Source organism: Amblyraja radiata, chromosome 8 (genome assembly GCF_010909765.2).
Source record: "Amblyraja radiata isolate CabotCenter1 chromosome 8, sAmbRad1.1.pri, whole genome shotgun sequence".
Classification (NCBI taxonomy): Eukaryota; Metazoa; Chordata; class Chondrichthyes; order Rajiformes; family Rajidae; genus Amblyraja; species Amblyraja radiata.
The window spans coordinates 46629980-46647269 of record NC_045963.1 but is presented as its reverse complement, the minus strand read 5'-3'; the positions used below and the strand labels follow the sequence as shown (position 1 = coordinate 46647269).

Genomic DNA, 17290 nt, shown 5'->3' with positions numbered 1-17290 from the left:
GGAGGGAATGGACAGACGGCATTTTGGTTTGGGACCCTTCAGACCCTATCATTTGCCTGGCTTTGCCCTCACTTTCACCTCTTTTCCAGCTTTCTTCCTCCCATTCCATCTGAAGGAGAGTCAAGAACCAGAGGTCATAGGTTTTAGGCATGAGGGAAAAGATTTAAAAAGAACCTGAGGGGCAACTTTTTCACACAGAGGGTGGTGGACATATGAAATGAGCCGCTAGAGGAAGTAGTTGAGGCAGGTACTAAAACAATATTTAAAAGACACTTTGACAGATACATGGATATGAAAGGTTTGGAGGGGGGGGGGGGGGGCTGTTTACGTGCTGTATCTCTAAGCTAAACTAAACTAAGTGACAATAAGAAACCTCGACCTATAAATGTTATATAGCAGCGACATCCAGGATGTCACACAGAGTGCAGAAAATCCTCAAGGGCGAAGGTGAACATCCGGAAGTGGTAGTGCATGTCGGCACAAACGATGTCGGAAAGAAGGGGATGAATATTCTGCAGCGTGACTTTAGAGAGCTCGGGAAAATGCTGAAAAGCAGGACCTCCAGGGTTGTTATCTCCGGTTTGCTTCCAGTTCCTCGTGCTGGCGAGAGCAGGAACAGGGAGATACGGGACCTGAACGTGTGGCTGAGGAACTGGTGCACGGGGCAGGGATTTAGATTCTTAGATCACTGGGATCTGTTTTGGGGTAAGGGGGAACTGTACAAAAGGGACGGATTGCATCTTAACAGGTGTGGGACCAGCATTCTGGCAGGCAGGTTTGCCACTGCTACACGGGTGGTTTTAAACTGAATAAGGGGGGTGGGGTGTCGAATGGGCTAGTGGAGGATGGAGTTAAAAGGAAAGGGTTTCTTAAATGTGTGAGCGTAGAGACAGAGGGGTGTAAAATGAGGGTAGAAGCAATAGGTAGCAAGGTGAAAAGTAAAAGTGGCAGGCCGGAAAATCCAGGGCAAAAATCAAAAAGGGCCACTTTTCAACAAAATTGTATAAGGGGTAAGAGTGTTGTAAAAACAAGCCTGAAGGCTTTGTGTCTCAAGGCAAGGAGCATTCGTAATAAGGTGGATGAGTTGAATGTGCAGATAGCTATTAATGACTATGATATAGTTGGGATCACGGAGACATGGCTCCAGGGTGACCAAGGCTGGGAGCTGAACATCCAGGGATATTCAATATTCAGGAGGGATAGAGAGAAAGGAAAAGGAGGTGGGGTAGCGTTGCTGATTAGAGAGGAGATTAACGCAATGGAAAGGAAGGACATTAGTTTGCAGGATGTGGAATGGTATGGGTAGAGCTGCGAAACACTAAGGGGCAGAAAACGCTGGTGGGTGTTGTGTACAGGCCACCTAACAGTAGTAGTGAAGTTGGAGATGGTATCAAACAGGAAATTAGAAATGCGTGCGACAAAGGCAAAACCGTTATAATGGGTGACTTCAATCTACATATAGATTGGGTGAATCAAATTGGCAGGGGTGCTGAGGAAGAGGATTTTTTGGAATGTATGCGGGATAGGTATCTAAATCAACATGTAGAGGAACCAACGAGAGAGCAGGCTATTTTAGACTGGGTATTGAGTAATGAGGAAGGGTTAGTTAGCAGTCTTGTTGTACGTGCCCCCTTGGGCAAGAGTGACCATAATATGGTTGAGTTCTTCATTAGGATGGAGAGTGACATTGTTAATTCAGAAACAATGGTTCTGAACTTAAAGAAAGGTAACTTTGAGGGTATGAGACGTGAATTGGCCAAGATTGACTGGCAATTAATTCTAAAAGGGTTGACGGTGGATATGCAATGGAAGACATTTAAAGACTGCATGGATGAACTACAAAAATTGTTCATCCCAGTTTGGCAAAAGAATAAATCAGGGAAGGTAGTGCATCCGTGGATAACAAGGGAAATCAGGGATAGTATCAAAGCGAAGGATGATGCGTACAAATTAGCCAGAAAAAGCAGCATACCGGAGGACTGGGAGAAATTCAGAGACCAGCAGAGGAGGACAAAGGGCTTAATTAGGAAAGGAAAAATAGATTATGAAAGAAAACTGGCAGGGAACATAAAAACTGACTGCAAAAGTTTTTATAGATATGTGAAAAGAAATAGATTAGTTAAAACAAATGTAGGTCCCTTGCAGTCAGAAACAGGTGAGTTGATCATGGGGAACAAGGATATGGCGGACCAATTGAATAACTACTTTGGTTCCGTCTTCACTAAGGAAGACATAAATAATCTGCCGGAAATAGCAGGGGACCGCGGGTCAAAGGAGTTGGAGGAATTGAGTGAAATCCAGGTTAGCCGGGAAGTGGTGTTGGGTAAATTAAATGCCGATAAATCCCCAGGGCCAGATAGGCTGCATCCCAGAGTACTTAAGGAAGTAGCTCCAGAAATAGTGGATGCATTAGTAATAATCTTTCAAAACTCTTTAGATTCTGGAGTAGTTCCTGAGGATTGGCGGGTAGCAAACGTAACCCCACTTTTTAAGAAGGGAGGGAGAGAGAAAACGGGGAATTACAGACCAGTTAGTCTAACATCGGTAGTGGGGAAACTGCTAGAGTCAGTTATTAAAGATGGGATAGCAGCACATTTGGAAAGTGGTGAAATTATTGGACAAAGTCAGCATGGATTTACAAAAGGTAAATCATGTCTGACGAATCTTATAGAATTTTTCGAGGATGTAACTAGTAGCGTGGATAGGGGAGAACCAGTGGATGTGGTGTATCTGGACTTCCAGAAGGCTTTCGACAAGGTCCCACATAAGAGATTAGTTTACAAACTTAAAGCACACGGCATTGGGGGTTCAGTATTGATGTGGATAGAGAACTTGCTGGCAAACAGGAAGCAAAGAGTAGGAGTAAACGGGTCCTTTTCACAATAATAATAATAATAAATTTTATATTTAATGGGCGCCTTTCATACAAAATCTCAAGGACACCTTACATAGTAATCGGAATAAAAACATATAATCGGAGTAAAACAAGTAATTAAAGACATCACAATGACACAAATTAAAAACAGAATTCAATCCAAAAACAGAAAATCAAAAACACAGTGTGAAGAGAGAGCAGCGGCAACCAATTCGTGACAGCGTCCACTCTCCCTTCACGGCAGCCATCTTGGACACAGACCTACAAGACTACAGTTAGACAAAAAAAAATCATCCCCCCACAGTGGATAGCACTGTGGAGGAAGGCACAATGTCCAGTCCCCACCCCATGTTCACCCCAAAGTCAGGCCTATTGGGGCCACCGCAATTGCCTCTACGGAGGCCCGATGTCCCTGGCCGTTCTCACCGGGTGGTCTTGCCCCGGCGTCGGGAGAGTCCTTTCGGCGGCTGGGCCACCTGGAACGGCCGCTTCTTGGTTGGAGCCCGCGGCTGCCGAAGCCGACAAGGCCGCGCCGGTTTGGAGCACCCAGGCTCCAGATGAAAAAGTCGGCGCCCCGCTCTCCTCACTGCCGCCTTGCCGCCTCTACGCACGCCGTCTCTCGGCACGCCGCCTCTCCGCTCCGCAAACCCGCAGCCCGGAGATGTTGCTCACGGCGGTCCAGCTCGCCAGAGCTCCAGCGCGGCGACCCAGGCAAGGCATCGCCCGCTCCGCTCCGCTCCAGCGCTCCATCGCTCCAATGCAGTGCCGCCACGCAGGCCGAGGTGCTGGGTGGTTCCCGCCAAGAAACGGCGCTCCAAGCCCGCTGGTAGGCCACGACGACGGGTCGACGGGCAGCCCGGAAAAAAGGCTGCCACACCGACCAGGTAGGGACCTATAAATAAAGTAACACCTACCCCCCCACATTAAAAGACCATATCCCCTACAAACAAAAAAACAGGACTCACTAAAAACTAGAAAAAAAACGAATTTAAGACGGACGGCTGCTGCTAGCAGCCGTTCACCAAGATGGCTCCTCCTCCTCGATGGCAGGCAGTGACTAGTGGGGTACCGCAAGGCTCAGTGCTTGGACCCCAGCTATTTACAATATATATTAATGATCTGGATGAGGGAATTGAAGGCAATATCTCCAAGTTTGCGGATGACACTAAGCTGGGGGGCAGTGTTAGCTGTGAGGAGGATGCTAGGAGACTGCAAGGTGACTTGGATAGGCTGGGTGAGTGGGCAAATGTTTGGCAGATGCAGTATAATGTGGATAAATGTAAGGTTATCCATTTTGGTGGCAAAAACAGGAAAGCAGACTATTATCTAAATGGTGGCCGACTAGGAAAAGGGGAGATGCAGCGAGACCTGGGTGTCATGGTACACCAGTCATTGAAAGTGGGCATGCAGGTGCAGCAGGCAGTGAAGAAAGCGAATGGTATGTTAGCTTTCATAGCAAAAGGATTTGAGTATAGGAGCAGGGAGGTTCTACTGCAGTTGTACAGGGTCTTGGTGAGACCACACCTGGAGTATTGCGTACAGTTTTGGTCTCCAAATCTGAGGAAGGACATTATTGCCATAGAGGGAGTGCAGAGAAGGTTCACCAGACTGATTCCTGGGATGTCAGGACTGTCTTATGAAGAAAGACTGGATAGACTTGGTTTATACTCTCTAGAATTTAGGAGATTGAGAGGGGATCTTATAGAAACTTACAAAATTCTTAAGGGGTTGGACAGGCTAGATGCAGGAAGATTGCTCCCGATGTTGGGGAAGTCCAGGACAAGGGGTCACAGCTTAAGGATAAGGGGGAAATCCTTTAAAACCGAGATGAGAAGAACTTTTTTCACACAGAGAGTGGTGAATCTCTGGAACTCCCTGCCACAGAGGGTAGTCGAGGCCAGTTCATTGGCTATATTTAAGAGGGAGTTAGATGTGGCCCTTGTGGCTAAGGGGATCAGAGGGTATGGAGGGAAGGCAGGTACGGGATACTGAGTTGGATGATCAGCCATGATCATATTGAATGGCGGTGCAGGCTCGAAGGGCCGAATGGCCTACTCCTGCACCTAATTTCTATGTTTCTATGTTTCTATGACCTCTTTTGGTGCTGCTAGTTCACTGTAAGACAAATGCAGATATTATGCAGTCTCCGTTCATGCCGTTAGTACATCACAATGAAGTGTTGCTGCTTCCACCTTGTCTGTTCTTCTCCTAATATGGTGCTGTAAGTGAGGGTGGCTACATGTACTGTGCAGTGTTGGGACGTTCTGCTGTGCAGCTCATAAACCTGACCACTTCTCTTCTGGCACAATCTCGCATACCCTTTGCAGCAGAACCCTTTCTTCATAAGCCTGGATATAATAATACAAGGAATGCAATAACAAAGTGTAGATTTTTCAGCTTGATAGATTTGGAGCAAATGTTGTTCGGTGCCAAAGACAACTGCAGTTCTTTAGTGGGAGCTGCTCAATAGTATCGCTGAGACCACAGCGAATGTGTGTAAACGATTAATTGCTTTATTTGCCAATGACCCAGTACTGATGACTCAAGAAATAAGGGTCAACAAGGAATTTAAAGGCAAGGCATGCAGAACACAGTACAGCACAGGAATGGGCCCTTCGGCCCACAATGTTTGTGCTAAATATAATGCAAAGTTAAACTGATCTCATCTGCCTGCCCATGATGCATATCCCTCTGTTCCCTGCACTTCCATGTGACAGTAGGAACCTTTGACCCAGGGTGGAAATGCCCATCAATAGAGGGCATGGCTTTAAGGTGAGAGGGGCAACGTTTGGAGCTGTGTGGGCTCCATTAAACTTTAGACAGAGAATGGTGGAGAGCTGGAACGCGAGGCAGAAAAGATAATGACGTTAAACGTTCCCACCATTCTCTGTGTAAAGTTTAATAGAGCCCGCACAGCTCCATTAGACTTTGCCCCTCTCACCTTAAAGCTATGCTCTCTAGTGATGGGCATTTCCACCCTTGGTCAATGGTTCTGATCGTCTACCCTATCTATGCCCCTCGTAAGTTTATTTACTTACATAATCTCCCCTCAGCGTCCGCCATTCCAGAGAAAGGCACAATAACAAAAGTGAGCTGCAAAGTGTGTGAAGTGACGCGTGGATTATTAAAATCAACACAAACTTTAATATGGAGACACAAGGAACTGCAGATGCTGGAACCGGAGGGAGGGATATGGATGGAAGGAGATGGGGGGGGGGGGAGGGAGGAGGCAGGTGTAGTGGGGGGGGGTATATTATGGAAATGGGGGATTTGGGGATAGGAGGTGAGTGTACGAGGATTATAATGGGGCAAAACTGAGCCTCTTGGATGTTGGGGAAACTGGTGAGGAGGCAGCTGGCCAGAGTTCCTGTTAACAAACTAACAGAACTGCAAAGGCCTCCATCCTGAGCAATATACTCAGGGGACAGCCAGCTTCATCTTGAGTTTGTTCAAGCAGGTGGGAAGGTTACAAATATCCTACCATTAACCTATCAAAGTTCCTCATCATTATACAAGAAATAAAGGAGACGAGAGAACAATGAATGATTTGCTATTAGAACGTAGAACTGCACAGGAACAGGCCGTCCAGCCCACAATGTCTGTGACCAACATGATACCAAGATAAACTAATCTCCTCTGGCTGCACATGATCCATATCCCTCCATTCCCTGCATATCCATGTGCCTATCTAAAAGCTACCTAAACGCCACTATCATATCCGCCTCCACCACCACGCCTGGCAGTGTGTTCCACTCTTTGTGTAAAAAAACACAAAAGTTGTCCCGCACACCTCCTTTAAACTTTGCCCCTCTCACCTTAAAGCTATGCCCTCTGGTCTTTTCCACCCTATTCTTGGAAATTAAGGTCAGAATACCTTAAAGCTGGTTGATCAGAGATAGTTTGACAGTATGAATTTGAGAAGATGATGAACCTGTGAATTATTTACTGGAGACATCGGAGAGCTCTATGTAGTTGATACTTCTGGCACTGACATCAAATGATTTACTTGATAGGAAATTGGTTGAATGACAAGACAAGGAAAGAATAATAGGCAGTTACCTGGCAGAGTGTGAAAGACAAGTATCCAGATTTGCTGATTGGAAAGCCTGACAACATTGCAAAGAGTGCTGACAGAAACATTAAAGGGCGGCACAATGGTCTTCACACTGCCAGAGACCCGGGTTTGATCCTGGTCACATGTGCTGTCTGTGTGGAGCTTGCATGTTCTCCCTGTGACCAAAGGGGCTCCTTTGGGGGGGTTTGGTTACCTCCCACGTCCCAAAAACGTGCAGGTTTGTAGTTTAAATGGCCCTCTGTAAATTGCCCCCAGTGTGTAGGGAGTGGATGAGAAAGTGGGATAACATAGAACTAGTTTGAACAGTGATCAATGACATTTTTACTTGCCACATCTTTAGTGGCCCGTTAACATAATAACACACTGATAAATATGAAATAATCAATAATACAACTCATTAACAATCAATAATACAAGATAACCAGACCATAATAGTTCAAGTTCAAGTGAGTTTATTGTCATGTGTCCCTGTATAGGACAATGAAATTCTTGCTTTGCTTCAGCACACAGAACATAGTAGGCATTTACTACAAAACAGATAAGTGTGTCCATATACCATGATATAAATATATACACACATGAATAAATAAACTGACAAAGTGCAAATAACAGAAAATGGGTTATTAATAATCAGAGTTTTGTCCGAGCCAGGTTTAATAGCCTGATGGCTGTGGGGAAGTAGCTATTCCTGAACCTGGTTGTTGCAGTCTTCAGGCTCCTGTACCCTCTACCTGAAGGTAGCAGGGAGATGAGTGTGTGGCCAGGATGGTGTGGGTCTTTGATGATACTGCCAGCCTTTTTGAGGCAGCGACTGCGATAAATCCCCTCGATGGAAGGAAGGTCAGAGCCGATGATGGACTGGGCAGTGTTTACTACTTTTTGTAGTCTTTTCCTCTCCAGGGCGCTCAAATTGCCGAACCAAGCCACGATGCAACCGGTCAGCATGCTCTCTACTGTGCACCTGTAGAAGTTAGAGAGAATCTTCCTTAACAAACCGACTCTCTGTAATCTTCTCAGGAAGTAGAGGCGCTGATGAGCTTTCTTGATAATTGCATCGGTGTTCTCGGTCCAGGAATAGTGCAAAAACAGTACGAGTAGAAACCAAAAGAAAGTCTATAATGGATCATAGTTACTGGGGTAGTGGTCAGTGTTGTGCCGTGTTCGAAAGCCTGATGGTTGCTGGGATCAAGCTGTTCTTGAACCAGGAGATCACTGTTTTCAGACTCCTGTACCTTCTTCCCGATGGTAGCAGCGAGATGAGAGCGTGGCCAGGATAGATTCAAGATTCAAGAGAGTTTATTTCATGTGTCCCAGATAGGACAATGAAATTCTTGCTTTGCTTCAGCACAACAGAATATAGTAGGCATCAATAAATACAGAACAGAACAGATCAGTGTGACCATATATATGACCAATGAATATATATATACACACATAAATAAACAGATAAAGTGCAATGGGTTATTAATGATCAGAGTTTTGTTTGAGTTGAGTTTAATAGCCTGATGGCTGTGGGGAAGAGCTATTCCTGAACTTCGATGTTGCAGTTTTCAGGCTCCTGTACCTTCTACCTGAAGGCAGCGGGGAGACGAGTGAGTGGCCAGGATAGTGTGGATCCCTGATGATGCTGGCAGCCTTTTTGAGGCAGCGACTGCGATAGATCCCCTCGATGGTAGGAAGGTCAGTGCCGATGATGGACTGGGCAGTGTTTAGAACTTTTTGATAGTGTGGGTCTTTGATGATACGGGCTGGCTTTTTGAGTCGGTGTCTCCAGTAGATCCCTTCGATGGTGGGGAGATCAATACCCGCGATGGACCGGGCATTGTCCACCACTTTCTGTAATCTCCTTCAGCTCCTCTCCAAACCCGTGGAACCTGGGGTCAGCACTCCCCTCTGCAACTGGATCCTCGACCTCCTGACCCAACCGACCCATACTGATGAGGGTATGATAGGATGATATCGTAGATCATCCTCTACGATAATCTGCAACACTAGTGCCCCACACGGGTGCGTTCTCAGCCCCCTTCTATACTCCTTGTACACCCACAACTGTGCAGCGAAATACCATTCCAACTCAATTTACAAATTTGCGGATGATACCACCATAGTGGGCCGGATATCACATAATGACGAGACGGAGTCCAGGAAAGAGAAATGAGAACCTCATAACTTGGTGCCAAGACAGCAACTTTCCCCTCAATGTCAGCAAGAGTGATCAAGAAGCGGTACACATACCCCGGTTTGCATTGACGCTGCCAAAGTAAAGATGGTTGAAAGCTTCAAGTTCTTGGGAATAGATGTCTCCAGCAACTTGTCCTGGAGCAGCCACATCCAAGCAATGGCCAAGAAAGCACACCAATGCCTCTACCTCCCGAGAAAGTTTAAGAAGTTTGGTATTTCCCCCAACAACCCTCACCAACTTATTCAGATGCACTGGGATGCATCACACCATGGTTTGGGAACAGCCCCAACCAAGAACACAAGGAATTGCAGGGAATTGTGGACGTAACCCCGACCATCACTCAAACCAACCTCCCTTCCATTGACTTCATCTACACGTCGGGCTGCCTCGGCAAGGCCACCAGCATAATCACGGACCAGTCTCGCTCCGGTCACTCCCTCTTCTCCCATCGGGCAAGTGGTGCAGAAGTGTTAAAACGCACATCACCAGACCCTGGGACAGTCTCTTCCCAGCTGTTATCAGGCAACTGAACCGACCTTTCTCCAACTAGAGAGCGGTCCTGACCTATCATGTACTTCATTGGTGACTTTTAAACAATCTATAATCAGACTTTTCTAGACTTTATCTTGCACTAAACATCATTCTCTTTATTCTGTTTCTGTACACTGAGGGCAGCTTGATTGTAATTATGCATTGTCTTTCCGCTGACTGGATAGCACGCAACAAAAAGCTTCTCACTGTACCTCGGTATACCTGGCAATAATAAATTAAACTACACAACTTCATTCCTGGGCATTCGAGTTACTGAACAACAAATTAGTACTCGGTTTACTGGTATTTAGTAAGATAAGGTGTGGTTTGACTAAGATCTAAGTGAGTGGGGAGTAGATAAAGTTAAAGTATTTGTGCCGGTGGGGATATAGAGAACTAGGAATGTAGTCTAAAAAATCCAACTACAGGAGGGGCAGGACAAAGCCTGGCGAGTGATACGTGGATACAGGTGAGAAGGGTTTTTGATAGGGAGATGGTTAGACAAAGACCCGAGATGGAAACATGAAAGATGCGAGACAAAAGGATTGAAGAGCTGTGAATTATAATGCTAGAGGAAACAATGTATGTAGAAGGGGAGGGGGAGAAATGGGTGTGAGTGCAGGTGGAGCACAGGGAAGCGAGGGAGGAAAGAAGGTGGGGTTATGTGAGTGAAGAAGGTGGGAGGGGGAGGGGGGGGATTGGTTTGTTATTACTTTAGATTGGAACATTTGGGGTTGTGGGGTATATGAGGTGATGTTCCTCGTGTTTGCGTGTGGCCTCACTCTCGCAATGGAGCAAAGGCCCAGGACATAAAGGTCGGTATGGCAATGGGAAGGGGAGTTAAAATGGTTGGCACCCGGGAGATCTTGTATGCCTTGGCGGACTGAGCGCTCGTGTTCGGTGAAACGGTCGCCAGGTCTACACTTGAGGTATGTCCCAGATCGGCTGTGCAGTATTGAAGGATAGAATAGGAACGCAGGACAAAATTGCTCTTCTTATGTTCCATAGTAACTTCAACCTCACTCTGTCTAAAATGCTTTTCATCCAATGAAATATTTCTCTCATTCTCCATAGTTATGTAGCTAAACGAGCAGGCAAACTCTGAACACACACGGTCCCACAAACAGCAATGTTGCAATGATAAGGTACTGCCAGTGATAAGGTGCTGCCTGTGGTTTCCCCTTATGGCATAAAAGGCCTTTCGGCCCATCATGTCTTGCAGAGCTTTCAGAGCAATCCCCCACTTGTTTCCCTGTAGGTTTTGATCTCACTCGGGATGTGACCTGGGCTTGTGGGCTTGAGTTACAGAGAGTGGTTGGATGGAACACGAAACAGTGAAGGAATTGGCCCTTCGGCCCACAATGTCCATGCTGAACATGATGCCAAGGCCAACTCTTTATCTACCTGCACATAATCCATATCCATCCATTCCCTGCATATCCATGTGCCTATTAAATGGAACTATCATATCTGCCTCCACCACCCCCGGCAGGCAGCACATTCGTGGCACCACCACTCTCTGTGTGTAAAGAAATATTGCCCGCACATCTCCTTTAAACCTTGCCACTCTCACTTTAAAGCTAAGATGAGACTGTTTTCTTTGGAGCATCGGAGGCTGAGGGGTGACCTTTTTTGAGGTGTACAAGATCATGAGGGGCAAGGATAAAGTGAGCATTCAGTCTTTTCCCCAGAGTAGAGGATTCTAAAACTAGAGGGCACAGGTTTAAGTTGAGTGGGGAGAGATCTAAGAGTGACCTCGGAGGCAACATCATCCCTCTGATGGCAGTGTGTGTCTGGAATGATTTCCCAGAGGAAGTTAGTGTTGTGCAGTGTTCTAGAGCCAGATGCTTCCTGGTAGAAGGTGTTCTTGAACCTGGAGGTCACAGTTTTCAGGCTCCTGTAACTTCTTCCCAATGGTAGCAGCAGGTTGAGAGCGTGGCCAGGGTGGTGTGGGTCTTTGATGCAGGCTGACTTTTTGGGGCAGTACCTCCTGTAGAAAGAGAATAGGTTGCAGGGATACAGACACCAGTATCACTATAAGACAAGTGTAACATATGACTAACTACAATCAGCGTACAAAAGATACTTTGGTTACAACTCAGCTGCCCAACAGCGCCAGAGACACTGGTTCGATCCTGACCTCAGGTGCTGACTTAGTGGAGTTTGCACCTACTCCGTGTGACCGGCTGGGTTTCCTCCGGGTGCTCCGGTTTCCGCCAAATCCCAAAGACGTGCTCAGGCTTGTAGGTTAATTAGCCTCTGTAATTTGCTCCTAGTGTGTAGAGAGTAGATGAGAATGTGGGATAGCATTGAACTAGTGTGAACGGGGGATTGATGGTCGGCATGGACTCGGTGGGCTGAAGGGACTATTTCTATGCTGTATCTGTAAAACTAAACTGAATTGGTTGAAGGGGTGAGATTTTTGAGTAATGTGCAGAAGATTCCACCAATGACAGGACAGCCCTCTCCCTGTAATGCACTGGTACAATAAGCTCTGACATCTGAGACCAGAGACCCACCAATGGAGGGGGGCACATCACAACAAAGTGCTGGAGTAACACAGCGGGTGAGGCAGCTTCTCTGGACAACATGGATAAGTGACATTTCGGGTCGGGACCTTCTTCAGACTGATTGTAGAGGGCCAAAATGTCACCCATCCATGTTCTCCACAGATGTTCCCTGACCTGCTGAGTTACTCTGTCACTTTGTGTCTCGTTTTGTAAACCAGTTAGTGGGCTAGGTTTATTGTCATGTGTACCAAGATACAGTGAAACCCTTTTTTGTTGCGTGCTAACCATTTAGCGGAAAGACTATACATGATTACAATCAAGTCGTCCACAGTGTACAGATACAGAATAAAGGGAATAACATTTAGTACGAGATAAAGTCCAGTGAAGTCCGATTAAAGATTGTTTGAAGGTCTCCAATGACGGAGTAGTTCAGTACTGCTATCTAGTTGTTGGTAGGATGATTCAGTTGCCTGATATAACAACTGGGAAGAAACTGTCTCTGCATCTGCGGTTCATTGTTTCCACACATCCGACTTTACTCTGACTGTGCTGAAACGATGCTCAATTTCTATCGATTTTGAATGAGATGATTTGTGTGTTTTCTTTTAATAGTCAACGTCGGTGACTACATCCAGGCGGTGCTGGATCGAAACCTGGCTGAGAATATATCCCGAGTCCTCTACCCCAACGACAATGTAAGTCTGCCAAGGCCCTGTCCTCACTGGAGGTTCTATGAAGACATATTTTAACAAATCTGTTTCCAGTAAAGGTGAACTTTGAGCTGCCAGGACATAGCAGAAACCGAACCAGCCTGGTGTCTTATTTCAACCGGGCACTCGCATTCCACTGTGAGTGATTTTCCCGGCCTCCCCCTCTCCATCCCCATCCTCCTACGCCCACACAACTCCCATTTCCAAACTCCCTGCAGAAATGTCACTGTAGCCCTAGTAACTCGTTACCCATAATCCCTATGTACAGAAGCCTTCTGTCATTGGGAAATCTTTCCTGTCCCTAAAACACTCTCACTCTCCAAATCCATAATACCCTGCCATGCACCATAGTTCATTTGTAAATTGGAGACATAAGGAATTGCAGATGCTGGAATCTTTATCAAAACACAAAGTGCTGGAGGGACTCAGCGGGTCAGGCAGCATCTGTGGAGGGAACAGACAGGCGATTTTCTGGGTTGGAACCCTGCTTCAGGCTGACCGTATCTGAAGATCTAACCCTGACCCTGCCTCAGTTAGGTGGCTCCTAACCCTGTGGGCAGAAGTGCCTGTTCCTGTGCTGTGCTGTTGAGTGTTGTGTCTTCCTGGTGTTGGATGACAATGGCTCTCCACCGTCATGGATGGGCAATCACTGAGCCACCACATCTTGTGAATTCAATAAACAATACATGGAATCCCAGCCCAGGAGTTGGAGTAAGTAACAGAGTTTCATGATGCAACGGAGTGCCAAGAATAGTGATAATATAGATTCACGAGATGGTGATCTACCTGAAGGGGTGGGTTCAGGCCACAATGTACCCCACCTCCACTACCTTCTCATATCCAGCCTGCACATCACCCATTACTCCCACCACTGCTTGGAGCCATATTTAATTGAATTTATTGAAAGATATAGCATGGGAACAGGCCCTTCGGCCCACTGAATCCACGCCGACCTGTTCACATTAGTTCTATGTTGTCCCACTTTCTCATCCAGTCCTTACACACTATAGACAATGTACAGAGGGGCCAATTAACCCACAAACCCACACATGTTTGAGATGTGGGAGGAAACCAGAGCACCCATGTGGTTACAGGGAGAACGTGCATACTCCACACAGACAGCACACGAGGTCAGGATGGAAATCAGGTCTCTGGTGCTGTGGGACAGAGGCTCTGCCAGCTGCGTCGCTGTGGCACATTTGGGATTCTGTTGTTCTTTGAGTGCAATCTTTGCTTATTATGGATAATGATGGCACTAACTGACCTAATCCTATTCAGTTCTTTGAGGGCAAGGAGCTGCGTCTGAAGCAGGAATACTTCGTGGTAGCCGCCACTCTTCAGGACATCATCCGTCGCTTCAAGTCTTCCAAGTTTGGCTGTCGCGATCCAGTCCGTACCTCATTTGAAACTTTCCCAGAAAAGGTAATGTTCCCAGGGATGGAGAATGACTAGAATTTATCTACACGAGAATGTAATTGAATCTGTTGTTTGGTTCAAGTTGTATAGTGGGGGGTAATGGTGTTTAGTTAGAGATACAGTGCGGAAATAGGCCCTTCAGCCCCCCGAGTCTGCACCGATCAGCGATTCCTCGTACACTAGCGCTATCCTACGCACGAGGGACAATTTACAATTTACAGAAGCCAATTAACCTACAAGTTCAGTTAGTTTAAAGATAAAGTGCGGAAATAGGCCCTTCGGCCCACCAAGTCCGTGCCGACCAGCGATTCCTCGTACACAAGCACTATCCTACACACGATGCACAATTTACAATTTACAGAAGACAAACTCTGTACATACAGCACCCGTAGTCATAATCAAATCCGGGTCTCGGGCGCTGTAAGGCAGCAACTCTACCGCTGCGCCACCGTGCAAGAACGTTTGAGGAGCAACTTTTGTTACAATGTCAGAAAGTGTGAGCGATGTTCAAGATGCAGCTTGAAGCTGTTTCTCGAAACTAAACAGCAAGCGCTGCCCTCCGGAGCAATCTTTACACTATCTGGAATAAGCTGCTAGAGGAACCCTATAGAAGTGGATACAGTTACCATGTTTAAAAGACATTTGGACAGATTTGTGGATAGGAAGGGTTAAGGGTATACACTATGAAGCCAAATGGGACTAGCCCAGATGTTGCCTCTGCAACATCTTCCAAATCCATAGCAAGATGGACAAACCAAAGTCAACATCTTTTCCCAGACCAACAACCAACGTCAAGACTCGACGTCAAGATTGGGAAACCTACACCAGGCTGGAGACATAGAGTCACACAGCACGGAAACGAGCCCTTTGGCCCAACTCCCACGCCCACCAAGATGTCCCATCTATACTCGTCCCACCTGCCCGTGTTTGGCCCATATCCCTCTAAACCTTTCCTTTTCATGTACCTGTCCAAGTGTTTTTTAAATCCCTCTGCCCTCTTTCCCCCCCGTTCCCCTCCCCTGTCAGTGAAGCGGGTTTGATCACTGACCACACGTTGGCAGCAAGGACTCAGCAGTGGGGCAGGATGCATGAATAAGGGATTGTTTAAAAGCTACAATGAATCGACCCGCTTGCTGTTGAGCTGAAGGCTCCTTGCCAAGTCAGATTCAATGCTCAATCTGTGAGATCAGTCCCTGCTGAGATCTCATCATGATGATGAGACCAAATCAATGAAGGGAACAAAAGAATAACTTGCCTATATAAATTATTTCTTACGGCCTTGAGTGCTTTGAAGTAGTCTCAGTACAGTCAGTGCTAATGTCGATGTTGCTCTACTCACAGGTGGCCATCCAGCTCAATGACACCCACCCTGCTCTTGCCATTCCTGAGCTGATGAGGATCCTGGTGGATGTGGAGCAGTTGGAGTGGGAAAAGGTACCGTCTTCACTGCTATTTTCCAGTTAATATGAAGCGACCCCCCCCCATCACTCTGCAGCAACAAAACATAAAACCTTTAGTTGAGATATACTCATGGAAACGGGTCCCTGGCTCACCGGGTCCGTGCCGACCATCGATCACCCGTTCACACTAGTTCTGTGTTGTTCCACTTTCTCATCCACTCCCTACACGCTAGAGGCAATTTACAGAGGGCCCTTTTTAATCTACAAACCCGCCGTCTTTGGGATGTGGGAAGAAACCGGAGCGCCCAGAGGAAGCCCACGCGGTCACAGGGAGAACGTGTAAAACTCCACACACAGACAGCATCCATGGTCAGGACTGAACCCGGGACCCTGCTGCTGTGAGACAACAGCTCTACCTGCTGCCCGACAGCTGCCTATCCTGAAAGATGGATTAGAGGGTAGCTAATGTTATCCCACTTTTTAAGAAAGGCGGGAGAGAGAAAACAGGGAATTATGGACCAGTTAGCCTGACATTGGTGGTGGGGAAGATGCTGGAGTCAATTATAAAAGATGAAATAGCCGAACGTTTGGATAGCAGTAACAGGATCGGTCCGAGTCAGCATGGATTTACGAGGGGGAAATCATGCTTGACTAATCTTCTGGAATTTTTTGAAGATGTAACTTGGAAAATGGACAAGGGAGAGCCAGTGGATGTAGTGTCCCTGGACTTACAGAAAGCATTTGATAAGGTCCCACATAGGAGATTAGTGGGCAAAATTAGGGCACATGGTATTGGGGATAGAATGCTGACATGGATAGAGAAGTGGTTGGCAGACAGGAAACAAAGAGTAGGGATTAACGGGTCCCTTTCAGAATGGCAGGCAGTGAATAGTGGGGTACCGCAAGGCTCGGTGCTGGGACCGCAGCTATTTACAATATACATCAATGATTTGGATGAAGGGATTCAAAGTAACAGCAAATTTGCAGATGACACAAAGCTGGGTGGCAGTGTGAACTGTGAGAAGGATGCTATGAGAATGCAGGGTGACTTGGACAGGTTGGGGGAGTGGGCAGATGCATGGCAGTTGAAGTTTAATGCGGATAAATGTGAGGTTATCCACTTTGGTAGTAAAAACAGGAAGGCACATTACTATCTAAATGGCGTCAAGTTGGGAAAAGGGGAAGTACAACGGGATCTGGGGGTCCTTGTACATCAGTCTATGAAAGTAAGCATGCAGGTACAGCAGGCAGTGAAGAAAGCGAATGGCATGTTGGCCTTTATAACAAGAGGAATCAAATATAGGAGCAAAGAGGTCCTTCTGCAGTTGTACAGAGCCCTAGTGAGACCACACCTGGAGTATTGTGTGCAGTTTTGGTCCCCTAATTTGAGGAAGGACATTCTTGCTATTGAGGGAGTGCAGCGTAGGTTTACAAGGTTAATTCCCGGGATGGCAGGACTGTCATATGCTGAGAGAATGGAGCAGCTGGGCTTGTACACTCTGGAGTTTAGAAGGATGAGAGAGGATCTCATTGAAACATATAAGATTGTTAAGGGTTTGGACACGATAAAGGCAGGGAACATGTTCCCAAT

General features: G+C 46.6%; 1 protein-coding gene across 1 annotated transcript in view; it reads left to right on the top strand.

The window, feature by feature from the left end:
• Nucleotides 1-17290, top strand: part of pygb (glycogen phosphorylase B) — a 73765-nt gene that overhangs the window by 29970 nt on the left and 26505 nt on the right. Inside the window, exons 7-9 of the mRNA XM_033025815.1 lie at nt 12786-12868; nt 14162-14305; nt 15641-15733. Of these exons, the coding sequence (XP_032881706.1) occupies nt 12786-12868; nt 14162-14305; nt 15641-15733 (320 nt within the window). The remainder of the gene's footprint in view (nt 1-12785; nt 12869-14161; nt 14306-15640; nt 15734-17290) is intronic.